Genomic DNA, 27404 nt, shown 5'->3' with positions numbered 1-27404 from the left:
GACAAGTCCTTGGAAGGCAACAACAGTGTCACCCCAGGGCCCCCTCAGTTGCCCCCCACCATCCCCAGGCAGACATCCCGTCCAGCTCTCCATTGCTACAGCCAGAAAGCATGCAAGGAAGGCCCTGGGCACACTGTCGGCACACTCTTTTATTACAAGTTGTTCAGTGTTATTAAAAAAAAAAAAAAAGTCCCCAAAGGCAGAACACGGCTGCCTGCAACTGTAGAGAGGCGGGACGTGCCACCGTGCGGGAAGGATTAGTGCTTCTTGCCATAGATTGCAGCCAGCGCTTTGCGGGCACTGGAGATCTGCTGCTCCAGCCTCTCTCGGGTGGCCTTGTTCGCAGTTTTTTTCAGCATGGTCTCCATCTCCTCCACAACTGCCCTGTGACCAGCAGTGTTGTGGAAGACGCGGATGGCCCGGTCCCCACACGACACCAGGTAGCGGCTGCTGGTGTCAAAAGCCAAGTCTGTTATGCACTGTCCGTGCACACGGAGAAAGCGCTCCTCCTCCTCCCCTCTTCTCGTGTTGTACACAACAATGTCTGTGCCACTAGAGATGGCAACAACTCGAGCATCGGGGGACAGGGCGACGCGACAAGGCTCCGTCACCTCGCACTTCCCTGTCAGAAGCAGGTACGGATCCTGTTGCTTCTTATATTCCACGTCTGTGTCCCAGAACTTCCACGTCCCGTCCTTTGAAACAGTCGCCATCCTGCAGCCAGGAGACAGAGCACAGGTGAGCACAAGGAAATTGGGCAGCACGTCTTCCCCTGCCACGCCTGCGAACCAGGAATCCTTTGTGGCCAGAGAGCTCTCTTGGGAAGCATGAGTCTGTAAACACATACGGTCCTCATCCTCTTTCCCACAGAACGGAGAACAGTCACCCCCAGGAGGAAATCCACGGGGAATACGCAGGTGGCACGAGCCAGGCAGGGTTTTGCCACCCCGGGGCCCCAGGACAGCATGCAGGGCAGCATTCCCCCACACCATGCAGGGGTGCAGCTCCCCCTGCACGGGCTGCTGGCAAACACTGGAGGGGTTGAGCTCATGTGTCCCAAGGGCGAGCCAGAGCGTAATACTTCAGGCAAAGGATAACACACACTTACCTCCTCGAGTCATTAGAGAAGGAGAAGGAATGCACACCAGCGGTGTGGCCTTTCAACTCAAAAGCCCTGGCCACCTCCTGGAAGTCTCCGTTCTTGCCAAAACACACCTCCCACACCTTTACATCAGGGGTAAAGCCACAGGATGCCACAAACCTGGGTGAAAGACACAGGGTACCTGTTACAGAGCACCTACTTTGTCTGGGCTGTGGGGCCAGTCTTACAGAGCTCTCCTCTGGCCTCCTGCACAAGGCAGGGGCCAAGGGCAGCCCTCCTGCGCGGAGCAGTGCCTAAGACAGGGCTCTGTGAAGGCAAACCTATCCAGACACCTATGTTCAAATCTTTGCTTTGGTCCACTGAAAAAGTTTTCACTTTTCACTGAAACCAGGCTAGTAAAGGGAACACTAAGGAAGGCCACCAGGGACTAGAGCAGCAACTCCACAATTTGGGCATGAGAAACTCTCAGGCCAAAATAAAAAAAGCTAAGTGCTTTTGATCCCGAAACTCACTGAGCTTGGAGCATGGCAAGTCTTCCTGCAGCAACAAGACAGAGACAGAGCAGAGAACACGATTTTCCTGATAAACAATCTCTCAGTAATAAAGATTTTAATTTTATAATTAACCCTTAAAAGGTTAAAAACAAGTTAGAAATGCTGTTTGCTTTGCATACACTGTTTGTGTTGTCCCACCTCCGCTATCTGAGGCCAATGCTGTTCTCCTCAGCTCTTCAGGAGACGGTTAACAGGACCAGCAGAGCTGAGGCACAACAGCAACCCACTGAGTGTCTGAGACTACACAGGTAAGAGTCAGCGCTCCTGGAGGGGCTGCTCTCAGGGGCTGGAATCGCTTTTTAAAACGTGGAACCTTCCGAAAATTGCATTAAAATAACAGCTAATTGCCAATGGTCTGAACTGATGATGTCCTCTGGGAAGGAGCGAGGTTCCTGTCGCTCCTGCAGACTCCCACTCTGCAGCAGGAGCAGCCTGGAATACCTCACGCCCCTCACCTTCCACAGGGCGACACTGTGGCATAGGCATTGTTCATCTGGTTAGTGTTAATGCTGGCCAGGACTTCACCCTTCGGGCTCCATATCAGGATGGTAGTGTCACTGGAAGCTGTCATGATAAACTTTCCTGGGAGAAAAAGGCAAAGATCAGGAGAGGTCCCAGGCGTAACACTGCCACAGACTTATCAAAGGCCTGGGAGGGTACCTAAGCAGGGCAACCTCTCCCTGCACCTGGACAGTCAAGAAAACCAACAGCAGCACCAAAATCCAACGAGTGTCAATCTCCCGGGACAGAGAGAAGAGCAGTATCAGAAGACTCAGCTCCTGGTTATGCATTAGTGCACCCTTGGCTTCAGCAGCCATCAGTGGCAACAGGCACTCAGAGACCACATGTGCGCCTCGCCCCAACACCCCTCCGATCCCACCTGTGGAGCTCAGCACTAAGCTGGTACCACAGGAGTAATGCAGCAGACTCAATCTTCACACACAGTTAAAATGCAACTCGAGGTATCTGTAGCTTTCAAGTCATGGACTACGGGCAGGCAGCTGACTACAAGTCACACTACTATTATCCGTGATTACTGTTTGTGTCAGCATTTTGAACTCCTGCTTGTTTCCACTTGCAGTGCCTTCCCTTTTTCATCTCAGCCCAGACAGGGAGCAGCCTGTTTACCTTTCAGCAACTTGTTGCAGGTTTAAGTTTTCACTTTCATGCTGAACAAAGGTCTCTGTTAACATTTTCTCTGCTCTCCTATTACTGAGGTGAGCTCACGTTCACCCAGTTCCAACTGCCCGCTGTCACATACCTGAAGCATTAATCCATCAAGCCCTCACCATTCACACATACCCACCCCAGCCTCTGTTCTAGAAGATCCCCACAGTCCAAGATAAACCATATGAACTCACTGGGGAGATTTTTTGACCAGTTAAAGACAGACTGGTGGGCCAGAGAACAGCGATCCTCTCAATATTGAGACCAGACCTCTTTGCAACAGCATCCCTGAAAATGTAAATTAAGAGACTGTGCATATCGGGGTGCTAATTCTGTGCTTACAGGAATATCATCTGTCTGAACATGACATCTTTCAGTTCACTCAGTAGTAATCAAAGGCTACGAAGTAACGTCTAAAAGACTACAGAGGATCAAGTACTGGTGCAGAAACGGGCCTTGAGAATGCCCCAAACCCCAACACTTTCAACCCAGCAGCTTCTGCTTTACAAGGAAATCAAGGCTGATCTCGAGAGCCTCAACAAGTGAGCAGATCTGTCATTTCCATACCTGTCTCTGCAATTCCTATGTTAATGACAGGAGCCTTGTGCTTCTTTGGGAAGTCCCCAGAAGTTGCAGTGAAGGTGAAGCTGCCATCATCCTTCTTAGTCATTTTATAGACACGAATAGTCTCACCATTCGCCAGCCAAACAATGAATGCCCTAAGTGGAAGGATAGACACCCTGAACCGTTAAGAAATGGGCTACCTCAGCTCAGCCTAGCTACAACAGGTAAGCTAACAGGTCATTCAGTGGCACCTGGGGAAAGGGATACTCTGGCAGACAAAAAGCTGCGTGCTTTACGAGGGCATCAAGTTCTCTCCCTGTGTCAGCTCAACTGCAACACTGAATGGAAAAGAACAGAATTTATTACTTCGCATCTGGAAACGAGATCCCTTCCTCTCTCTAAAAGAGGCCACCTCACAAAGTGCCAAGGCATGCTTTTCAACCAACCTTCCCAGCCAGCAAGAGCTCTCTCCCCAGCCCCCAGAGAGGATCAGCAGCTCAACCCAGCCGCAGGGCCTGCTGGCAAAGACCTTAACAAGCACCTTCCACAGGGCTGGCAAGCTGGGCACTGGGCTATTTGCCCTGAGCACCACAGTAAAGTGCCCGCTGCTTTCATGAATCAGTGGTACTGTCAAGGCCCTATGAGGAATGTAGCCTCTGTGCAGCCCGGTCCGCAGGACGTCCTGGTGCTGATATGCCCCGAGCGGTCCCTGGGCTGGTGGTGGATGGGGCGTGTGGAGGCCTGGCCCTACCGTGAGTCGGGGCTGAGGCAGACAAGCTCGGCGTGGTCCAGCCCCACGTTGGCGCGGAGGCAGCGGTGCTCGCGCGCCGTGAAGTCCCGGGTGCTCCACAGTCGGACCGTGCGGTCGTCGGCGCACGACGCCAGGTACTTGCCGCTGCTGCTGAAGTGCAGGCAGGAGACGGAGCCGCTGTGGCCCTGTGGAGAGAGCGCGGTCACGGCGCGCGGGGGAGCACTGGCGGGCCAGGAGGCGCCGGGCCCGGCGGGGCACCGGCACCGGGGCACACGCGGTACCTTCAGGGCGGCGACCAGCAGCCGGTGGGCGAAGCTATGCTGCTGCGGTTTGTCCCTCCGGGCCCGCGCCGGCAGCTTCGCCTTCCTGTGCTCCTCCGGCCTGGCGGCGGCGTCGCCGTTCGCCCTGGGACCTGCGGGGAGCGGAGGGTCGGGTCGGGTCGGGTCAGTGCCGCCCGGCCCGACCAGCCCCGGCCCCCCCGCCGTGCCCGCGGTACTCACCGTCCGGCGGGGCAGCGGGAGGCCTCCGGGGGGCGGCACGGCGCAGCGCGGCCACCAGCAGCAGCAGGATGAGGAGGAGGGCGAGGGCGCCCGGCAGCACCGACCCGCCGAGCGCCGCCGCCTCCATCTTCCCGCCGCCACCTCAGCGGGGCGGCACCGACCGCCCACCCCCGCGCGGTCAGACCCAGCGCGCGTGCGCCGAACCGCGGAGGTGTGCGCCGGGGGGGGGGGGGGGGGGCGCCCTCAGCGTGCGCATGCGTGCCAAGAGGGCACGCGCGGCTCCACACTGCTCCCCCTGCGAGCTCCGCGCAGGGCGGCCCCTGGCGGCTGGGGGGTGGTACTGCCCCGCTCCGGGCCTGCCCTCGCCCTGCCCGCCCCTGCCCAGCCCTGCCCGCCCCTGCCCCCCTTCGCCCTGCCCCAGAGCCGACCCGGGGCAGGAAGAACCACGCTGGGGCCTGTGGGCAGAGCGAGTCCTTTATCAGGCTGCACGGCCGGGCCCCACCGGGAGCTTCCCGTGCCCAGACCCCTGGCCGCGGGCGGACAGGGCCCCGCGCTGCACCAGCCGCTCTGGGGTCTGGCAGGCCCTGGGGTGCAGGGCCAGGGGGCCGGCAGCGGCCCTCGCCCCCAGCCCTGCGCAGGCAGGGACTCCCCGAGCCGGTGCCGTGGGAGAGGGAGCCCCGCGGCCCCAGGCTGCAGCCGGCCAGCACCGCCGCCTGCTCCAGCAGCCTGGCCGTGCTGGCCCCGCGGCCCCGCCGGGGGCTCCTCGCTGGCGTCGGTGGGCGCTCGACCGGCAGCTCCGAGGCTCTTGGCGAGGCGGGGAAAGCCCCTCCGGGCGCGGCTAGGAGGAGCCGCCGCCACGGCCCACCCCCGCCGCTGCCCGCGTCGCCTGCTCGGGGACGCAGGCCGGGTCGCTCAGGATGGAGGTGGAAATGCTCAGCTGCCGGAGGGAGCTCAGGACGGCTGCGGGGAGAGGTGGGACATGTCAGCTGCCCCCCCCATGCCTTGGGGGCTGGAAGGGGCCCGGGTTAACCCATCCCAGGGGAGATGGCTCTTCCCGTCCCCACTCCAGCCCCGCCGTGGCTCCTGGAACAGCACGACAGCTCCCTGCCGCAGCCCCCGGCAGGAAAGGCGAAGGGAAACCCACCCTGTGGGGCTGAGCCCTGGCAAGCCAGGACACGGGCTCTCGGGTTAGGGCAGCAGCAGCCAGCTCAGCTGGAGCATGGGTGTGAAAGGAGCACGGAAAAGCACCGAGAGCACAGCCCCAGCACATCCCGTGGGTGCGTCCCTCCCGTGTGGCAGAAGCGTGGTGCAGCGCCAGCCCCACCGCCCCCATCCTTTTCCCCTCTGCTTTTCCGTCAGTCCGTGCCAGCAGGACAGCCCAGCTTCTTCAGGGTGCCATGGACAGGAGCAGGGCCACCTACTTGGCCGAAGTGCTGGGAGGGAGCAGTGCTGGTCCAGCCAGGCGAGAGACGTCTGGGTGAGGCTCTCCATGCTGGCCGTGGAGACCATGCCATTGAAAGACTCAAAGAGGGGCCGGATGATGATACTGAACTGATGGGAGCAGAGGAGTTAAGGACCAGCCTTGCCAAGGCCATGGTCTCCTACCCGCCAGGTGTGGGCAGCATGCTCCTACAGGCAGCAGGACAAACCTCCCTGCCCGGCTGTGGAGCAGACCTGCTGGGTGCCTTCCCCAGCACAGCACCACGATGGGCACTGGCCCGTACTGCTGGGGTGACAGGGACATGAGTGTCACGTGGGGCAGGCAGCGGGAGAGCTGCATAACCCTTGTCATGACTGGGGCTGCCAGAAATGGTTGTTTAGACACAAGACAACTCTTCCAGAGCAGATCAAGGAGCCAGCTAGTGCAGTGTCCTCTGAAGTGCCCAGGAGCAGGGCACGACACCAGTGTGTCCAGTGTGCTCCCCTGGTGCTCCCAGCCTGCAGGGACCACCCCTGGGGACTGGTGACTTTGTGCATGTAGTAATCCACAGCAGATGCCTCCACCATGAGCATGTCCTGGAGTCCATGTTGGCTTTAGTACACCCAGTGTCCTGCGGAAGGAGCTCCACAGGCTCCCAAACTCTGTCAGGAGCCACCTCTGCCTTGTCCAGGCTGCCTGCACTGGAATGGAGTGTGGGCAGCAAGGCCTGCCCATCCCTCTGCCCCTTGGCATTTTGTAGACCTCACAGTTTCTACAGGCTTGATGGTCCCAGTGTGTCTAATCCCTCCCTGCTCACAGAGAAGCAGGCCCAGCCCTTTGACCACCCATTCTCTGGCCCTTGGTCCCCTCCACCGTGTGGAGGCCAGACTTATGTCCCAGGCTTGGGCACACCTGGGTTTCCAGGGTGTGCCATGTGGCCACCAAAGTCAAGCCATGATGTCCCCAGCTTTGTGTCTGGGCCTTTCCTAATCTCTAATTGATGGCTGCTGCCTCTCAGAGCCAGTTCCCCTGTCACCAGGAGCTCTGCATGTCACCAGGAGCTCTGTCCCCTGCATGAGCTCAGCTCCGCCATTGACTTTCCTTCTCCCTGAGGACTGACCATTTACTCCTACTCCGTTTGCTCCCTTGTTACAGAAGCTTCCTCCTAACCACAGCATCTCAGCGTGTTTCCACCATGTGCCCTTAGCTGGGAAACATCTCCCCGTGGTCCTCAGAGCCTCTCAAGCTGGAGGGACCCCTCAGACCCAGGAGCAGCGGGTGAACCAGAGGCCCTGGTGTTTGGTGGAGGCGTCAGAGCAAGCAGCAGGCACTGGTCCCAAAGGATACAATCCAGAACTTCCAGTTCTGCAGCGTGGAGGAGCGGACGTACTCATCGAACATGCTGCGCATCTGGTCGAAGCGCTGGTGCGTGATGGGCACCCCCGTGGCCGGCAGCTGCTCCTGGCACAGGCTGTGGGGCACAAGCAGCGCCGTGGGTCCGTGTTCAGGAGGCTGGGAGCCGTGGGGGCTGCCCTGTGGGGAGAGGCTCTGGCAGGACCTCAGGTCTCAGCAGGAGTGGGCAGGCAGTGTCCCCCTCCCAGGGCAGCTGTGGGGCATGGCTCCATGCTCTGGTCCCACACAGCACTGCCTCTTGAGCATCCCCCCCCAAAACAGGGTTTGAGAGCGGGGACAGAGTCAAATGCAGGTCCTGGGAGGTGCTCAGAAGACCTGCTGTGTCCTGCTGCCTCCCTGGTACTGCCGCTTGCCCCGCCTGGCTACCCCGATGCAGGCAGTGCCTCCCTTCTGCCTCCCCCAGCTGTGCCCCCCTTACTTGATGGAGCCATTGAGCTCCTCGATCTGCTCCCGCAGCCTCTGTGCCTCGTCCTGCAGGGCTGCCCGCTCCTGCTGCAGCTTGCAGATGTACTCGGCTGTCTTCTGCAAGGTGGTGGCCTTGCTGACCTGTGGGGCCACAAGGTGAAACGGCAAAGGGAGCCCCAGCGCTGGCAGCGAGAGGTGCCGTGTTCCCTGCTGCCGAGCCTTGGCAGCTTCTGCCACAGGCTCCAGAGCCCAGACTGCCCTGGCACGGCTGCACCGTGCAAGTCTCCATGTGCCTGGTGTGGGCTTGCAGCGTCCTGCCCCATGGGCTGGTGTGCAGGGCAGGGAGCCCCGTGCACGGGGACAGACTAAGGACACAGCATCCCCAGGTGACACACTGTGTCCCTGCGTGCCCAGGGCTGGTCCACACAGCCCTGGGTGCTCACCTTGATGCTGGGCTGGGCGCTCAGTGTGCTCACGAGGCTGTGCAGCGTGTCGAAGCCCAGCTTGATGTTGAAACGTCTCTTCTGCTCGGCGGAGATGTGTGTGATGCGGCGGCTCTCCATCTGTGGGCAAGTGCTGTCAGCCACCTCCTGGCAGTGGGGAGAGACCTGGGCCACCTGCCCCATCGGGGACAGGCTGTCCCAAAGCTCACAGCAAGAGAGGGGGGGAAGCCTGGGGGGCAGCAGGAAAGAGGGGTGCATATGGAGATGGTGCCCCTATAGCGAAGGCAGCGCTTGCTCCTCTGTACCTTGCTGGACTCGGGCCTGCCCTGACGGGACATGGGGTGGTGCAGGGAGATGCCAGTGCCCAGCCTCACAGCAGGTCCCAGGGAAGCCTGGCCGGGCTTGGGCCAGTCGCTGCCTGGAAAAGGAAAGGTGATGCTCTGGGGAGAGGGGCGGCAGCAGCCCCTCGTGACAGGCTGATACCAGGGTCCAGCGCTGGGATGGGCACAGAGGGGAGCAGGCTGCAGCGCTACCCCGGCCCTGGGGCAGCCACTCTGCTCAGCTGACGGGGATGCTCCGGTCCAGCATCCGACCACATCTTACCGCTTTGTCTTATCTCAAATCCCACTCATTTTACAACTGCTCAGAAATGAGAACATTTGGGATGTGACATTTTAAATTCCCAGCATCTCCTGGGGTGGAAACCACCAGGAGAGAGTCCCGAGGGCAGCAAGACTGTGGTCTGCAGCACCAAACTGAAACTGAGAACGACACCAGAGCCTGGTTTCCAGCCGCCACTCTGGTTTCTGTGGGTGAAAGCAGGGTGCTTCCCACTTGAAAAGCTCTGGGTTTTCAAAACCACAGTCCAACATTTTGCTCCTTTTTGTCTTTTCCTGTTTCTGCTTTTGCCCCTGTAGAAGGAGGCAGGTGAAGGGGCTGTGCCTTCCCCCATGGAAAGAAATCGTCCGTGCTCAGCTGGGTAAATGTAAATATTCGGGATTGAAGCCGAAATGAAACATTCCCACAATGTTTGGTTCAAGCTGCCTGCAGGAAACACAGTGTCCTGTGGAGCTCCCTGGGGTGCCCCAGACTCACCGCAAGCTGATGTGGGGGACAGCCGCTCTGCCTTGGGGACCAGCAGCGGGCCTGGCTGGGTGCCTGCCAGCGGCACCGGCGCCGCTTGGGAAGGGCTGGAGCAAGGAGCCAGCCCTGGGCTCAGCTGGGCCGTTCTGGAGAGGAAGGCAGCAGGGACGTCGGGGACAGCACTCTGCTGCTGGGAGAAGGCAGAGGGAAGTGGGAGGTCGGGGGGGCAGCATCCCACGCACGCCGGGGACCAGACCTTCCGCTTTGGTTGGTTGGCGCCCGGGCACTGACAGTAGAATGCCCGCTGCCCGCGAGGGGACTGGGGAGGTGGACGTGCAGCCCCATCCCCACGGGGCATCCCACCACCTGCAGGGGCAGCCCCAGTCCCATTGCCCCAGGGCAGCATCGCCAGGAAAGGGGCCCTGGAAGTGTGTCTCCCACCTCTGCCCTGTTCTTTTACAGGAGAAAACACTCGGGTGACTCCTGCCACCCTGGCACCCTGTCCACATGCCCTGTGCCTGTCCAGCACCGTATTGCAAAGGGCCACCCCACAGAGCCCCATCTCCCCACCTCCCCACATCTCTACCCCTGCCCCAGCAACCAGGAGAAGGCACTTCCTGACCTGGGGGGGACAGTTCCCAACCTGGGGGGTAGGCAAGTGCTTACCAGGGAGACAGGGGATGCGGGCATGAGTCCTGCGCCTGTTGGGCGTGGGGCATCCAGGGCCAGCTCCTGCTTGGCTGCAAGAGGGCAGGGAGCAGAAGGGTGCTGCTGCGTGAGGGGGTCGGGGCTCGGGTGACTTTTTCTGCCCCACGGGACAGCCAGCCCCAGCACTGGCGTTGCTGCAGCCCCTTCCCTGCCCATCTGCCCCGGGGAAGGGTGAAGCAGCCCCTGGAGAGAGGTACCTTTGTTCCCAGCAGTGGGGATGTTCTTGGGAGCCTTGGTGCAGGCAGAGACCCCCAGCCCCTCCCCAGCCCAGCATAGGGCTGGACACGACAACTTCTGTGGGACCTGTCCCATCGCGTGCATGGGCAGTGGATCGGGCAGGACACTGCTGACCCCTCAGCCCATCTGTGGAGGGCCGTGGAGACCAGGCTGGGGACACGGGGACTTTGCAGCGGTGCCCGTGGCCAAGCCCTGGGGCTGCCTGGGCCCCATCTCCCTCCCAGGGCTGCTGGAGCTGGAGGAGCTCCCCCAGGCACAGCTTCACTTCTGGGTTTGGTGCTGCTCCACCGTGGGGACAGCCATGCGCCCTGCCCAGCATCCCCACTGTCCCAACCCCGGGGAGAAAGCGCCAATTCCCCCCGTAGCATCCCCCACCGGCTCGCCCCTGCGTCCCCCCACAGCCCACTGGCCCCGTTACCTGTGGTCAGCAACTGGCTCAGGCAGGGGTTGGGCACGGCCAGGTGGGGCGGCGCGGGGGGTCCCGGCAGCCTCTTCGCCTTGGTGCTGCTGGGCTTCGCCTTTGGCCGCCCGCCCCCACCCTGGGGCAGCCCCTTGGGGGGGGCAAACCTGGGGTCGCCCAGCAGGACAGGGGGCAGGAGCTGGGGGGCAGCTGGGACGGGGTACCCCGGGGGCACCATGCCTGTGCCGTAGCCCAGCCCCGGGGCATGGGGGGTGAAGCAGGGTGCCGAGAGGGGGGAGGCAGGGTGGGCAAGAAGCGAGGGGCCAGGCGAGCTGGCATAGGGGAACTTGGAGTGGGGGGCTGAGGCGGGGGAGAATGGGGGATCCGGGCCCAGCAGTGGTGCCCCGGGGGATGGGATGGGGGGCGTGTAGGGGGGTCCTGCTGGCTCCAGGCCAACACACTTGCCGGGGAGGCCATACTGCAGCAGGGGCTTGTGTCGGAGCTGGGGGCTGAGGCCACTGGGCGCCGTGGTGGGGTGCTCTGGGGGCAGGGGAGCAGAGGGGAGCTCGGGGCCCAGGAGGGTGCCGTGGAGGCCAAGCTGGGAGGCACTGCTGGGCTGTGGGAGACATGGGAAGGTCAGGGGGGGTGGCTGGGTCACCGGCAGCCGTGGGCCATGGGCTGGGGTCCCGCTCACCTGGAGGAGGGTGCCAGGTGGGAGTGGGGCCTCAGGGCTGGTGGGCATCCCCCGTGCACCCATCAGGGACCCCCCGCTGCCAAACAGGGGCTCGGCCATGGGCACAAAGCAGGGTGGCTCCTGGTAGCCCGGCTGCATCTGCGATGGCAGTGGCCGGTGGCCGGTGAAGATATCTGTGGGGCCAAGCGGAGACAGAGTGACGGACATGAGGGGACCTTCCCAGAGAGGGGGTGACAAGCCCCGGAGCACACCCGGGGGAGCTGTATCCTGTTACCGGCACTGCCGGGGACCCTTCACCTTGTGGGGCCAGGGCAGCTCCCAGCTCCACCAGCGGATTTGGCACGCGGCTCATGAAATGCTGGAGTACGGAGGGAAGAGGCAGCCCACGCGCCCAGAGGCAGCCTTGCCACACGCATGGGGACAGGAAAACCCGCCCAGGGGTGCCACCCAAGGGTGGGGACCCTGTCCCCGACACCCAGCTGGGTGCTGCGTGCTCCAGCACTGGGGCTGCTCCCAGGGGGGTGTGTGGCTGTACTGCTCCTCCTGAACCAGCCCGGGCTAGGACAGGAACCACAACGCCCAGGCTGTGGGGCAGCCACAGCTGGGGGAGCTCGGAGCAGCGGGTCACAGCGTCCCCGAACTGTGGGGGACAGTCCCCTGGGGTCGTGGTGAGTGCTCGTCTCTCCGCCCCGGCGCTGCCGTGCGTGCAACCTGCGGCTTACCACATCCCATGGCCTTCCCGAAACCGAGCCCCGTGACCTTGCCGCGACTCCCTCTCCCTTCCTCTCCACTTCCCACAACCCTGCTCCTTCCGCAGGCCCAGACGCTGTGGTGCAAAGGGCTAGCCTGACACTTCGGGCAGCCGCCTCCCCGGTGAAACAAGCTACCTGGGCACATCAGCCCACGCATGCCTTGGCTCTGTGCCAGCGCTGCTGCTGCCAGTGCCATTGCTGGCTCAGGCATCGCCACCAGGAGGGGTTTCCCTGTAGAGGATGACTGCGGGGCAGGGATGGGGCTGCTGGATGCTTCCCTGTAGGATGGAGCAGGAGCGCTGGCTGGGTTTGCAGGCGGCTGACCTGCAGGCAGCCCCTGGCACAGGCTCAGTGCCCGAGCAGCTGCCCCGGGGAGCAGCTCCCCTCTGGGGAGAACCTGGCCATGCTCCCAGCCCCTTGGCTGGTATGAGCGTCGCTGCCTCCAGGCCCTGTGCTGCTGCCAGCAGAGCCCAGCTGATACCACATGCTGGCTCTGCCTGCCCAGCGTGTGCAGCCATGCCATGGGCACCAGTGGGGCTGCAAGGACTCTGCGCTCCCTCCAGGCTGTGGGACAGGCTCCAGCACCCAGGGTGCCCTGGCTGGGACCTACAACAGCCTGAGACCCTTTTGAATCTACACCAGAGGAGCAAACGTGCCAGCAGAGTGGGATGCCATAGGGCTGAGCATGGTGACAATTCTGGCAGTGCCATGCGCTGCCAGCCAAGGCTAACACCAGTGTGAGAAGGGGCAGTGCCACCATTGAGCTGCCCCGCTCAGCCCTCAGACTGCTCCTTCCCCCTACCAAGGACACCGTGAATGCCCAGGAGCATGGCAGAGCCAGCCCTGCCCCTCCATGGGCCGGAACTCAGCGTGGGCTGCGGTGCTGCCAGGCAGGGTCTCAGCCTCCCCAGGGTGCAGCACCCAGCTCCACGCTCCCCCAGCCCTCTGCCATGCCCACGCCAGGCTGTCCCCTGCCACCGGCACTGAAGCTCTGCGGGTATTTATAGGCATTTCTGGTGCCCAGCTCTGCAGATTCGATTCCTCTTGTGCCTCTCACTGTGCTGCAGGGATGGAAGGTGCCTGGCAGCCCCTGGGCTCCCTGTCCTCCCCTTCTCCTGCCCCTTCCCCACCCCACAGCTCTTGCCCATGCGCCTCTCCACCATCGCATCACCCTGACCTGCTCCCAGGCTGCGCCACATGGCCACGTCATGTCACTGCTCAAAGGAGAAGAGCCCATGTGGTTGGCACACCACACCTTTGGCATTCCATTCAAACTTGGGGCTGCTCTCCAATGGGGTTGGGGCTACAGAGCCTGTTCCCAAACCAAGGACTCTCCAGCGTTGGCCCCAGGCTCTGGGAGAGCCCTGCAGAGCGGCAGGGCAATGCTACCCCGTGGGACGGCCAGTCCACCCCCAGCTCCCCAGTGCCCGGCATGGGTCCTACCTGGAGCGCGGTGCCAGCAGGGCGCAGGGCTGGGCTGCTCCCTTGCCTCTGCCATCAGGACTTCTCCATCCACCCCACACTGTGCTCTGGCACCCACCACGGACACGAGGTGCTTCCTCATTTGGGGATTGGTTTGCACGCGCTGACTGACAGGCACCAAGCTCTACCACAGCCACCAGATACGGTGACAGCCCTGTGACCCTGCAGGAGCCCTGTGCAGACCGTCACAGTGCCCACCCTGCACACTTGCACCACGGTGCTCTGCACAAGGCTGCTGGGGGGATCCCTGCTCCTGAGCCACAAAAAGCCATCGCATGCCCTGCTAGAAAAGTGGCCCTGGGGACATAACTGGGTTGCCTGGCACTTGCAGCTCTGGCACCCAGCACCCAGTATTCACCCCCCATCTCCCCTCCCCGCTCCTCCCATGGCCCCGTGGTCACACACCCCCAGTGTTGCCCATTGCATGGTGTGCGCACACCTCTCTGCTCCTACACCTCCGCCCCGCACACCCTCGCCGCCCAGTGCACACCCGTGTCCCGCCAGTGCGCACATTGCTCACGTGCAGTGCTTGGCTGTTGCGGGACTGTAACCCCTCATCATCGGGGTGAGCTGTGCCATGCAGCATCCCAGGAAACGCCATGTCCCAGACAAAACTCCCACCCACGAGTCTCTGAGCACCCCACAGGGTGCTGCCCTGCCCCGGGGCACACAAGCCTCTCTCCAGCCGTGCTCAGCAGCCAGTACCTGGGTAGACAATGAGCCACACCTGGGACACCGTCCCTGACCCCAACTGCGCTTGGGACCCTCCCCAGCCCCAGCAGTCCCCACATGCAGAGCCGCTGGGCACGGGCAGAACAGGAAGGGATGCTTTGCTGTGATGTAGTGACTTGCAGTAAGACCCATCCCATTCCCAGGCGGCACCATGGAGCAAAATGCAGGCAGGCCTTTTCCCCAGGAAAAAAAAGGCAACTTGGCTGCTCATAGAGGTATATTGGTTCAGATTGGCACCGCCATGCCCCTTGCCATCTCCTGCTGAGCACAAGGCCGTGCCACGCTGGCGGCATGAACAACAGCTGGGTCCACAAAGAGAGGTGCTGGGTCTGCTGCTGTGACACTGTTGCGGCAAGGTGCTGCTTGAAAGGGGTTGGTGTGGCTTTCCAGCCCATGCAGGACCTCCCGGGGGAAGGGACACTTGTCAAGTGTCAATTTGACCCATTTGGAGCTGTCTCACCTCCCAGTGACTGATGCCCACGTGGGGCACCTGGGGACAGGAGGCAAAGGACCAGCAGTGGGGACAGACCCTCTTCCCAGCACGGCTCATCCTGATGGGACCTCTGGGGGGAATGAATCGAGGAGAGCTGGCAGGACCTTTCCCTCCCCATCCGTCCCCAGGACGTCCCACTGCCTGACCTGGCACATCAGAGTGCCCCAGTCTGCTCCCCGCCAGCATCTGGTCTTGCATCACCCCGCAGCCGTATGGCGCAAGCACCCTTGTTTCCTCCCGCAAAGGAAGTGGAGACCAGCCGTGGAGCTCGCAGGGTGCTCACAGATGTGCAGGGGGGTCTAGAGATGCTGGTGCTGCCTGAGGCCACCAGCTGCCTGGGAGGGCTGCAGCCACCAACCCACACCGGCTCCCACCCTGCAAAGTGTTCCCAGGCCACCGGCTCTGGCACGTTCAAGGGCAGAGCTGGTCCCTGGTGCAGTGTGCACCAGCGGTGCCTTGCCCTGGCATATGGGGACACTGCACCGCACAGCTGGGACCAGGACACATCCCAACTGACTCCACAGCTCTCATGGACACTGATGGCTCAGAGCCTGCATGGCAGTGCTGGTGGCAGCCCCATGGGAGGAGGCTGCCATTGCCCGCTTCCCGACATTCCCCTCGGCAGCCCCCTTGCCCCAGCTGGACACCAGTGCCAGGTTTGTCTCTGGACCAGCCTGGCAGGGACAGTGACTTGTCCCCAGGGGACGTAGCACAGCCCAGCATGGGGTCCTAGCTCCGAGTCAGCCCCCCAGGCTGCTCAGCCTGGGGCTGGTAAGGGAGTGGGGTGAGGAGGGGGACACAGCAGCACAGAACCTGCTCCCTATAGGTTTCCTCTTTCTTGTGGGGGACAGTTGTCCTTCCTGTGTCTGCAGCCAAAACAAGGTGGTTTGGCACTCCTGGAAAGACCCTCTGTTTGCAGAAATCCCCTCCCACAGCTCCTGGCCAGGCGCTTCCTGACCTGCTGTGGCTCTGCCCCGGGTGCAGGCAGGCATGCCAAGCCCCTGCCCCACAGCCTGCTGCAGCACCCTGGCCCATGCATGCTGCTGTTTCCATGCCAGTGGATGTCCGGTGCTTTCTGGCTGTCCCAGCAGCTCCTGCTGCTGCCTGACCAACCCTCTGACAGCCCCATTTTGGGCTGCCATGGGTGCAGAGCATGCTGGCCTGTGGGGGATGTGGCACTGCAGCCTGGCTGGCTCTTACCTGAGATCTCCATATCATCCAGGCTGGGCTGCAGGGGTGCCAAGTCCGGCTGTATCATGTCAGCATTCCCAACATATGCTGGAAGAGGGCAGAGCTGCAACATCAGGGCCCAGCCACTGCACCCCCAAGACCCCCCTTCAGAGCTCCTCCCGCCACTGCCCTCACACCTGCCTGGCTGCCACCCCTCCGTGGCACCCCAGAGTCACCCTGCATCGCTGCACCTTGTCCTGCAGTCGTGCATGTGCAGGGAGATGGGTGCCCACCCTGTGGAGATCCAGGGCCATCCTGTCCCCACCACCCTGCCCACCACCACCTCTGGGACCTCATCCAGCACCCAAGAACCCCAGGGAAAGGCTGATCCTTGGCACAGGACCTGCCCGGTGCTGCAGGAGCTCCAGGGACCTGGCCGGGCAGGGACAGGAAAGAGTGGCCATGGAAGGCAGGACCTGCCCGCTGCTTACCCAGGGCTGGCAGTCCTGACCTGGGGTCTGGTGCAAGGTCCTTCACGGGACTGGCACTCCCTGGGCACCTCAGCCCATCCCAACTGGGACAGCCCAGGCTGGTCCGTAGGGAGCCACCGGAGGAGGGCATGCTCCCGCCCTGCCCAAATGGAGCTCTCGCTCTGTTTGAGCAGGGCGGGAGCATCCCCTCCTCCGGTGGCTCCCTGCTCCATTTGGGCAGGGCAGGGCAGGAGTGTCCTGTCCTCCTGCCCCAGCAGGAGGGATGCCAGGGGATCGTGTCTGCCCAAAGGACACAGTCAGCAGCTCTCAGGGGCTAAGCCAAGAGGCAGCAAGGTGCTATGGTGTGTGCTGCCCACCTGGACCTCCTCCACATCCTGCTAGAGCATGGTCTGGGGCACTTACCATCCTCAGGGAGTTCCTGGTGGGCACTGGGTGTCTGTGTCATAGTGAAGAGGGTGTCAGAGATGTCTGAGAGGAAGGTGTCCAAGTCAAAGTGCTGCCTACCCCCTGGCTCCTCTTCCTCATCCCCAAGCAGCATGGGCACCACATTGCAGAAGAGCTGGTTGCACCATTTCTCCATTGGCCTCCAGACATCCTCATCCTGCATGAGATGGAGCAAAGGAGCCAAGTGGGCCCCTCTCATAGGTAAGGTCCATGCCTGCCTCCCCAGCTGCTCTCCCTGGCAGCTCCAATGCTCCCCGCAGCATTTATCACTCCAAAGCTTCACACCTGGCATGTTGGTGCTTCCAGAAGGGTGAATCCAGCATCCCAAGTTCTTGGCATCCCATCACATTGGGCTCGTCACACCCCGGGGGTTTCATCCGCCCTTCTCCCAAGCTGCCCAGTACAGGGGTCCACATTGCAAGCCCCCCTTTTCCCTCCTCCCCCTGCTTCCCCAGTGGACTCACCTGCTTTGGGCTGGAGAGCTCTCCCTCCCGGGTGGACTTTCGGAGCTGCAAGGAGAAGACATCCTGTGTCACCCCCCAGCCAGGGCAGGCATGGTGTGGGGCAGAGCCAGAGGCAGGGCAGAGGGGTCAGTGCTCAGGAGGGGTGTCCCTGGGGGGCTCAGCGTAGCCGCCATGAGTTCACATCTGCCTTTACTCTACAGGGTCTGGGCTGAGCAGCCGCCGCAGCGGTGGGACTGGCGGTGAGTGGCAGTGTGAGGCTGTCAGCACCTTGCCCACCTGTGACACCCCTGGCCTTTATCGGTCCCAAGTGAGGGGCCGGGGAGGAGGCGGGACCGCGCTCCAACCTGCATGGCAGGCAGCCATGTTCGTGGTGTCAGCATGCCCGAGGGTGGGCACCTGGAACGACGCAGAGCCACCCGGCCTGCCTGGCCGCACATGCTGCTGGGGTGAGATGTGGCTGCCAGCAGCATGCCAGCAAATCCCAGCCCAGCTGGAGTACTGTGGGTGAGCTGTGGCCCTGCTTGACCCACCTCAACACATGTGTTGCGGGTGTGCCACCAAACCCAGCCCTGGGTCGTGCATTGGGCAGGGCACAGTCAGCCCAGGTCGGGCTGCTGGAGCACACCACAGCACTGCAGGCAGCTGGGAATAGGGTCCCCACCGAGCTCCCCTCCATCGAAACCATGGGGGTAGCCAGCATCCCCTTCCCATGCTGGCAAGAGCCTGCCATGTCCTGCTCCCGGTTAGCCACAGCTCCACATTGGGCACGCTGACGTCCCATCCCACCGCTGGCACCGCCATGGGATGGAGAGCAGTACAGGCAGAGCCGCTCACCCGCTTCTTGTAGTAGATCCTCCACTTGTGGTACTCCCTCATCACCACCTCGATGCGGCGTTTCCAGTAGTTGCCCTCCAGCACAACAGCCTGGGGGGGCAGGACAGGGGGTCACAGCTGAGCCTCCCAGCCCCAGCACCGCGCAGCCAGGGCTGATTTCCTTGTGCCACGTCAGAAACACCTTTCCCAGCAAATCTATGAAATACAACAAGCTCTGCCCCCTGCGTGTCCCCAGCTCCCACTTGTGCCACCCAGACCTGTTCCTGGCCCAGAGAGCTGTGAGGGACCATGCCCTACCTCTGGTTTTCGGTGCTCATCAGCCTCCGACCCCTCCAGCGGGGTGATGAAGCCACACACAGGGTTCTTCCTCCGCTCCACATCTGCACAGGGGAAAACATAGCTGGCTTTACCCACGGCTCCATCCCTGGGCGGGGGGGGTGCCTGCGCACCCGTACATCGCTGCCCCAGTGCCAGCCCCATCCCACTTGACATCGCCCAGCACTCGCAGACGGAGCAGGGTCTGGCCCTGTACTCACACTGGATGTACCACGCTCTCCAGATAGCGTTGTTGAGACGGATTTTATCCCGGCAAAGCAGCCGCAGCCCCTTGAAATTCTTCCACTTTGGAGACACCAGCTTCCCACTAAAACACCAAGCAAAGGAGAGGCTGAGGGGCACCATCCCAGAGCCCTCCCAGTTTGGGGTCTCCTGAAGGGGCCGTGCCTTGAGAGGTGCCCAGGGCCACCAGCCTGGTGGCAAGTCTGGAGCAGGCGCAGAATGGGAGCACCCACAGGAGCATCCTGAGATCCTGTTCACCCTGAGAGCAGCACAGACCTAAACTGGGAGCTTCACAGACCCACATGAGGCTTCTCAAGCCCCTGGGATTAAAGCACAACACATGGAGGAATTGATTCACTGGCCCGAACCATGAGTCTGAGGTGGGACCCCGCTGCCCCCGACCAGGATGGCTGCATCCTGGCCCCAGGGTACGGGAAGGGAAATCTCCCGCCCAGGCGAGATGCCTGGGGACACATGTTGCTGTGGCTCTTGCCACATTGCAGCATTTAGGCAGCTATTTCTGACCTTCCTTTTAATGCCAGGCAGGGCTTGGAAACACTACCTTCAGCTGGGGGCAGGCACAGGCAGCGGGGTGGGCAGGGGCAGCCATCTGCGTGGGTCTGGGGAAGGCAGGACAGCAAGCTGGAGGATGTTAAGGACATTAAGGGATGCTTGCCTGTGCCTCAAGAGGGGCAGAGAGCAGGACCAGCCCTGCCCACAGCCCAGCACTGCCCTGAGCTCCTCTCCGCACCCATCCCTGCAAACCTGCGCCCCTTGCCCCGGCCCCCAGCCTGAGCTGGGCTCCCTCCTTCCCGTTTCCCAGCTCCCGGAGGCAGCTGTGTTTGTTCTGCAGCTTGTCCTGGTGGCGGTGATGTCCCTAATGGGGCCTGCAGTGCAGGCAGCCTCATTTCACTAATCGTCTTGTTTCCTTCTAGCTGAGGGACACAGCCCTCTTGCGTGCACCCATCGGCAGGGGTCCTGAGGGTCCTGCTGCCCCATGAGCTCCGTGGGGGAGGCTGGGGTCTCTCTGCCTTACTTTGGGGTCCTTTTCACCTCTTCCTGCAAGCCCAGTGGCTGCCCCAGCTCTCCCACCCACCAGGGCATGGCTTCGGGGCAATGCAGGCTGCATGGAGGGGCCCTTTGAGAGCAGGCTGGAGGCTGCATGGCATCCCTCTCTGGGAAGCTCACGTCCCTCCCCAGCCAAGAATTTTTCCCTTAAAGATCTTGGTACTGCTTTGGGTCCCACTTATCCTTGGCACATGCAGGGAGGAAGAAAGGTAGAGGCTTCGCTGGGTGTAGGGGTGCCGTATCCACCCGTTGCCAGCATCTCCTCGGGTGTACCCCAAGGTGCCATCGGGCTGTGTCCCCAGGGAGGTGCTGGGGATGAGAGCAGTGCCTGGCTAATGCTTTAAGAAGCCGCACACTTGTTCATTCAAGCTTGTGAAACCTTCAAGCACCCTCAAACAAAGGCTCTGGCCGATTCTGCATTAACCTGCCTTGAAATCTGCCTCCTGCTGCACGGCATGGCATGGCATGGCAAGTGGGGCTCCCTCCCTCAGCGGCTGTGCCAGCTGAGCTCGGCTTGGAGCTCTGTGTAGCCCAGCATGCAGGTGGCTTGTTGCAGACAGGGTGCTGTCCTCGACATTAGAGCTAGGCACCAAACAGGCAGCAGTGCAGGCAGTGAGACCCCTGTGCTGGTCCTGCACGGCTCTGTGGCCAGAGGGAGCGTGCTGGGGCAGAGGGGAGAGGAGAGCGCTGCTGTCCTCACTGTGGGGGACAAGGACCGGGGACCCCTCCGGCTCCAGAGCCTGACGCAGGGACGTGTCTGGGAGCGGGTGCTCCCACCTGCGGGGGTGGACAGGGACAGTCTCCCCAGGGAGACCCAGCCCGACCCATGGCCCCAGGGACTGGGGAAGGACCCATGCCCCTGCGGCTCCAGCCTGCAGAGAGTTAAGGACTTGGCTACGCGCTGGCCACTCCACTATCACCAGGATTTTGAACTTTCCCCAGCGGCACAAGGCAAACAGTGCGGTGGTGCCAAGCAGAGGAGCCAATGGAAGGGACAGGCTTCCCAGGCGTGGCCAGATCCTGCTGGTCAAGGCTTACCCAGCCATGCTCCTCACCAGTGTCTCCTGCCCTGACAGCCAGCTTAAAGGAGCGGCCGGAGCCTGCGGACCGCAGCCCCACGGCCGCAGACGGGCACCTCAGCCATGCGTGAGGCTGGTGGGGCCGTGGCCACAGAGCTGCTGTGGACCTGGAGGCAGAGGGGAGATGCCTTTGGACTTCACCACTAACTGCTTTTTTTCCCCATTAATGGTCCTTTTAGTTTGGGGGCTTATCAGACTGATCTTTGCTCCCTGGTTTGCCTTGAAAATGGCCCCACACTTTCCTGAAATTATCTCCCTGGGGAGATGGATGCAAACCCCACACTGAGCTGCGAGAAAGGCTTGGGATGCCCCAAACAGGCTGGAGGTCCCGCTGCCCCACGCTGCTGGAGAAATGGGGACACAGATCCCACTACCGGCTAAGGGGTCTCTGTGGGATGGGGTGAGGTGGGAGCAGGGCTCAGCCTGGGACCAAACCCAGCGTGGGTCAGCACTGACTCTGTTTCAGCCAGTCACGCCTTGTTTGCTCTGTGATTCATTTAGCCCGTCCAGAAGTTTAAGGTGTTGCAGCCCCTGCTTTCATGGCGAAATGAGTATTTTGCTCTCCATCAACAGCAAGAGGAGGGGGGAGGAATGACCTGATGAGATGCAGGGCTGCACAAAGAGAAAGGGGCGGCAGCAGGAGGGGAACAGCTAAGCTGAGGGTCCTCTGGCACATACAAGCCTGCTCAGCCTTCCCAAGTGCAGCAGGAGCAGGATCCCCCGTGGGGCTGTCAGAGCCCCCCTTGCTCCCTGGGCTGCCAGGACACAGCTTGGCCCCGGACTGGCTGAGAGGCGACAGCCTTTCCTGGAAGTCCTAAAAGCTCATGTTCGATTTCTCACAAATTTTGCTACCAAAATCATGTTTTTTCTTGAATTTTTATGTTTTAAGATCCAGAGTCTGGGAAAGTAAGTTAAAAATCTAACCACAATCTTCCTGAAAAGTGGCCCCAAGTAAAAAACGACTGTGTTAAAATCTGACTTCAAATCTCTACTGTCCGACTGAGCTTTTTTCTTTACTGTGCTGTGCTGATGAAAAGGCTGCTGTGCCAGCTCGGCTGCTCGCTGCACTGCCTCCGGAGGGAGCGAGCTCTGCCCCGTCAGGCACTGCAGCCGGCACGGGTGCATCTGGGGTAATTTGAGGGTAGTGTTGTAACAAAGGTGTTAATAGACTGTACTGGGGATTAGATAGGGACCCGCTCTGTGTATTTACTCCCAGACAGGAGCGCCTCTGCCCTTACAGCTCTGCCTCCTGGGCAGCCATTTACCTCCGTGCAAAGTGAGCATGAAGTGCTCCAAATGAGAAGGGAAGTCGTTTAAATCCTCTTGCAAATAGTTGTCTGGGAAGCTGTATAGCTGCGAGCGAAGCTAGGTACATCTCCACAACCAGTTATTTTGGTGTTAGGTCTGGATGAGACCGAAGCCTCAGCAAATGGTGGGGGTGGACCCAGGAATCGCAGGATGTGGCCACATCAGCGTGAGCCACTTCCAGCGGGTCTGAGCTAGTGCACAGGGCTGCGGGCAAATGCTGGTGAACTGTAGCGAACTGAGGTGAGCGATTTGCCAGGAGGGCAAAGGAAAGTGCAGACTAACCCTTAGAGAAGGAAATGGGGAGAGGGCAGCTCAGCGTGTGCATCACTGGGGTCTCTGCCTGGGTGCTTGCTGCCCCTGTGCATGAGTGTTTAAGGCACTGTGAATTAGAGAATCAATTAGAGAGTATGGCAAAGCTATAGCAGCAATTCCACTTCTTCTAGGAAAGCCTCAGAGGCTGCTACCAGCTTGCCAGGAGGATGAATTAGTACCAACTCAGCATGCAAGGGTGTAATCAAAGCCTACCTTGTTTTAAATCATGAAAGGGGCAGAGTTAATACTCCACGTCACTTACCAGTCTGATGCCCCTACCTGCTAAATCTCCCTCTTGGTATTTGCAGGAGAGAAGAGGAGGTTAATCTACATCACACTCTGGAAAGAGCTACAGGAGGCTTCTTCTGAAGCACAAGATAAGACCATGGGTGTCTGCAGTTTGCAGTTCCCCTTTGCACCCAGTTTTTCTCCCTTCAGGAGGACAGTTCCCCAGGTTAGTCACCCAGTGATTCCCTGCAATGGGTGACAGGAAGGTGTGTGAGCCCAGGAGACCAGCTCTGCAAGGCAGGACGCTGGGGAGTGACACTGTGGTGATGGGGAGAAAGCTTGCTCAGCTGGGGAGATAGTGCTAAGGTGTGAACAGTTCCTGAAGGAGCTCGGCTCCACATGCTCAGCTTTTGGGGGGAACCTGAGGAGGCCACATGTGCTGCAGGGAGGTCCACCCACAGGAGAAAGTCTAAAGAAGGGATTCAAGAAACACAGCAGGTTGCAGGAGAAGGAGCAGAAGAGAATCATGAAGTCTTTGGCAGGAATGCTGCTGGAAGGAGAGTAGTGTCCTGGAAAATGGGTACAAAGGGCCTGGAAACTGCTTCATCCCAACCTCCAGCACCAGGAGGAAGACGTTGGGGGGGGGGGGAGTTGCCTCTCTTTGGGGAATCTGAAGAAACAAGTTACCACTAGAAGCAAGCCCTGATGTGGAGAGAGTGTTTCTTTTCCAGCAAGGGGGTGATACACAGTCACCCATGGGGGGATAAAACAGCAGATCCTTGGGGTGGAAAGCCTTTGGATTCAGCTTTTGAAAAACAGCCTTTGAAAAACAAGTGTTTAGAGAGAATTTAGTGTATTTCCCTTTGAAATGGTGTGAGCCAGGCCTTGGACAACAAGGAGTCGGTGGCTGAAACAGTCACAGCTCAGCCAGCAGGTCAAGAGAAGTGATAGTTCCCCTCAACTCAGCACTGGTAGGACCAAGTCTGGATATTGTGTCCAGATTGGTCCCCCCAATAAAAGAGGGAGGTTCACAAAGTGGAGTGATTCTGGAGGAGGATGTTAAGATGGTTGGGGACTAATGTACATGACAGAAGAGGAGGGTGAGTGATGGGTTTGTTCAGCCTGAAGAAGAGAAGGTGAAGACAGGGTCTACTTACTGTCTTCAACTACCCAAAGGAGGCTATAGAGCAGATGGAGCCAGACACTTCTCAGACATGCACCAAGAAAGGACAAGAGGCAATGGGCACAAGCTGAAATGAGGGCCAATTAGAGCCATCCAATTAGAGCCATGGACAGCACTCTTCCCTGTGAGAGTGGTGCAGCCATGGGACAGGGTGGACAGGTGGTGGGCTCACCATCCTTGGCCTCCATCCATCAGAGTGATGGCCCTGAGCAACCTGATCTGGCTTTGGAGTTAGCCCTGCCCTGCACAGAGGTTAGGCTATGAACTCCAGAGGTGCCTCCCAACTGATACCTTTCTGTGGTTCCTGCTTTGTTAGCGAGTTAGTCTACAACATAACTGTGGATGCACTCCTGATGACTGGAGGACATCTGGCTGGCCACTCCAACGGAGGCTGTGCTGCACCAACACACCTTGTGAGGAACCTGGCTGGGAGGGAAGGTATGAAATGGCAGGTGATGCAGAGAAGTATCAAATCAGATAAGACTAAAAGTAGAGGTGCACCAAGTATCTTTAAACTCCATTCCCCCCCTCTGTACCTTCCTCCAACTACTGCTTACAAGTCTGTCAAAAATGTATTAGCAAAGCTGCCATGGGTTTCCAAAGGGAGAAAAGAAATGCCTGAACAGCAGCTAGCCAGCAGAGCGGTCAGCTCTAGAGCCAGAGTCTGATCCCACTTGTGGAGAGGCATATCCAGCACTGCATCGCAGGTCCAGGTTCACCTGAACCTGATCTCTGATCAGTGCCTGTCATCCTGTTTTAGAGTGCTGGTAAGCTGCAGAGCATTACAGCTGAGAGATGGAGGGGGAGAGCATCTAAGGATGGAAGGAACTCCAAGAGAGAAGAACCAAGCATGAAATTTGGAGAACATCCAATGTCAGTGTTTCCCTGGTTGGGTCCCATGGCCTGCAGCTACCCTGGCTCCACGGCAGACCAAGAACTGCTCCCACAGGTGCTGACCAAGACCTAGTCTTGCACCAAGGCAGCCAGGAGACATCTCTAGTGCTCTGGACTCCAGGGTGGCCATCAGTGGTGGCACTAGTGCTTTGTGGCTGATGTGGATCCTCCTCACTGAGGGCTACTGTCCAACTGCAGTTACGGTTTGCCATGGTGCTGGGCTTGGGGCTGATACATGCATTGTCATGCTAAATGCAGGAGGGAAACAAGGCCCTGAAAGAGTCCAAGGGGTAGAGAGATCTGGAGTGATGGAGCCCTGTTTGAAGCGTAATGGTCAGCCCTGGGTGGCATACAGCTGCTGTGCTCTGCTCCACCTGCCAAAGCACTTGCACCCTGCCCCTTTCCCCTCTGCCCAGGGAGCACCAGAGCTCAGGAGCACACGAAGGCTGTGGTGCATCTCAGGAGTCAAGAGCTTGAGCGCCCTGAGGTGGAGCAGTGTCTGCTCCTCCAGCCCCAGGCTGCAACGATCAGAGTACAGCTAGTATGGGGCTGGGAGAGCAAAAGAGAGTGAGGCCACCAGTGCCTCAGTGTCCCCTGTGCGTGGCACTCAGGGGTGACTTGCCTGACCGGGAAGCATGACCCTCAGCTGGGTCACCCCATGCTGAAGCTCACTGTGCTCCCGCAGAGTGCCAGCTTCACCAGCACCTCAGAGGAGAGCTGTTCCACACCGGCTGTGAGCAAACCATGCAATCTGGGATGTGGCGACGCGCCAAATCTACACAGCTATGTGGCAACTAGTACCCTTGGAGTGCTGTCCCAGTGCCTAGCGTCACCAGGGCTGCTCTGCTGGCGACCACATATTCTATCGTGTTGAGTGCTCAAGGACTTCAAGGCATACCTGATAGGTCAGCCACTGAATGAGACCCTGCGTGGAACAAGGTAATGTGCAACTCTTCAAGGCTGTTTTGTTTTCATGCGGCACCAATAGGACATTGTCATGCCAGGTTTTCATCTGGACATTTTGGGAAAGCTATGCAAGCAGTTTTACACTGACGCTAGTAGAGCAAGTCACCCTGATGCTATGCTTGAGAGAAATCAACACCTTGGGGCCTTGGCAAAAGAGGGGAGCTGCCTCCAAGAATGTGGACCAAGGCACTAAGAGACATGATGCAGGCTCTCCTGTTGTCATCGAGGAACTGTGGGATGAGCAGGTCCCTAGCATCCTGAGCTTGGGTGATTTGTGTGGTTGGGGAAACAACATAGTCACCCATCTGATTTTACAGGAGAGAAGGGGGGAAGCTTTCAGGAGGCCCTGGACAAAGCCCCCTGCAGCCATCCAGCCCTGAGTGCTGCTGCACGTCCTGGAACAACCTCCGGGACAAGTGGGCAGAGTCAAGGACAGGGAGGCAGGACTCCCGCTCTGGGCTGGATTGCCAAAGACTGAGCATTGGCTGCCCACAGGGTTATTGCTGCTCTACAGAGTGTGCAGGACCTGGCTGTGAGGGTGCTGCAGCTGGGCGCAGTGACTCCACATCTCATGGGAAGGTGGAGGAGGGTTAAGCTACATGCAAAGAGAGGAGGAACATCTTATCTGGCTCCATGACCAACAACCCAGCACCAGCTCTTTCTCTCTGAAAGCTCCCAGGATGATGGCTTTTGAGCAGATTGCACATCACAGCCCAATGGACAAGAAGATGAGGATGCTATCAGTTGGCAATTAGCAGCAGGTTCCCAGAGGGGCAGTGATGCTCAGCCAGCCTCATGCCTTCAAAGAGCTGGGGGGAGCCCATGAGATGCATGCCAGTGAGAGGGATCTCGTACTCACCTGTACTCCAGGCTCATGCACTCAAAGAGCCGGGTGAGAGTTGGGTCGATGCTCCGGGGATCAGCTGGCTCAGGCTCAGTGCGGTGGTGGCGCCGGCGGGGCAGTGAGTCGCTGTGTGGGGATGACACCATGAAGTGGCCACTGTGGATGACCTGGGAGGGGTTCTGCGCCCTGGTGCCAGGCCCTGTGCCACCCACAGCCGCATCCTCGGAGTCCGAGTCAGAGTCAGAGTCAGGGCATGGCCCAACTGGGGGCTCCAGAAAGGGTCCAGGGAGCCCCACCTGAGCTCCTGCCATTGCCTGGCGCCTGCTGGGGAGCCCTTATCAGTCTGCCCCAGCGCTGTGGTCCACGTCCTGGTTGTGCTGGAGCCCTATGGGCGCTGTGCTGGCATCGAGCACATGCCGTTGGGCTCCCCAGCACAGGACACCCACACCACACCTCCTCCTCGGCGCTGCTCGCCCCACTCCAGACCACTCCGTCTCCTCCACGCTCCAAGGTTCAGCTTTCGGTTTGCCAGGGCGGCTTGCCGTCAGCCCTATTTATAGTGGTGGCGGCTGATCCCGCCCATGGCGCACCGTCAGCCAGGCCACGGCACCCTGCCACCAGCCACCGGCCACAGGAGCTTCAGCTCCGTGCTGCCATCCTG

The 27404-nt window shown here is 60.3% G+C and overlaps 2 protein-coding genes across 3 annotated transcripts; both read right to left on the bottom strand.

Annotated features, from left to right (window-relative positions):
• Positions 1–129: 129 nt before the first annotated feature.
• Positions 130–4838, bottom strand: TBL2 (transducin beta like 2). 2 transcript variants are annotated; one of them, XM_075517953.1, is made up of 7 exons: positions 4639–4838; positions 4420–4550; positions 4139–4323; positions 3391–3542; positions 2112–2238; positions 1109–1261; positions 130–714 (listed from the first exon to the last, which is right to left on the bottom strand). In XM_075517953.1, the coding sequence occupies exons 1-7, from the start codon at positions 4763–4765 to the stop codon at positions 258–260; spliced, it is 1332 nt and encodes a 443-aa protein (XP_075374068.1). In that variant the 5' UTR covers positions 4766–4838; the 3' UTR covers positions 130–257. The 2 variants fall into 2 exon arrangements, with proteins under 2 accessions (XP_075374068.1, XP_075374069.1); XM_075517954.1 differs by lacking the exons at positions 4139–4323; positions 4420–4550; positions 4639–4838 and adding an exon at positions 3639–3731.
• Positions 4839–5044: 206 nt separating this feature from the next.
• Positions 5045–27054, bottom strand: MLXIPL (MLX interacting protein like). Its single transcript, XM_075517952.1, has 16 exons — positions 26759–27054; positions 18840–18946; positions 18601–18683; positions 18304–18393; positions 17470–17514; positions 16964–17162; positions 16101–16178; positions 10766–11614; positions 10069–10142; positions 9415–9589; positions 8625–8737; positions 8320–8439; positions 7890–8017; positions 7406–7529; positions 6060–6189; positions 5045–5598 (listed from the first exon to the last, which is right to left on the bottom strand). Exons 1-16 carry the CDS (start codon positions 27052–27054, stop codon positions 5477–5479), a joined length of 2733 nt encoding a protein of 910 aa, XP_075374067.1. The 3' UTR covers positions 5045–5476.
• Between the last annotated feature and the right edge of the window lie 350 nt (positions 27055–27404).

This window comes from Mycteria americana, chromosome 15, assembly GCF_035582795.1.
Source record: "Mycteria americana isolate JAX WOST 10 ecotype Jacksonville Zoo and Gardens chromosome 15, USCA_MyAme_1.0, whole genome shotgun sequence".
Lineage (NCBI taxonomy): Eukaryota > Metazoa > Chordata > Aves > Ciconiiformes > Ciconiidae > Mycteria > Mycteria americana.
This window is presented reverse-complemented; position numbering and strand designations above follow the sequence as displayed.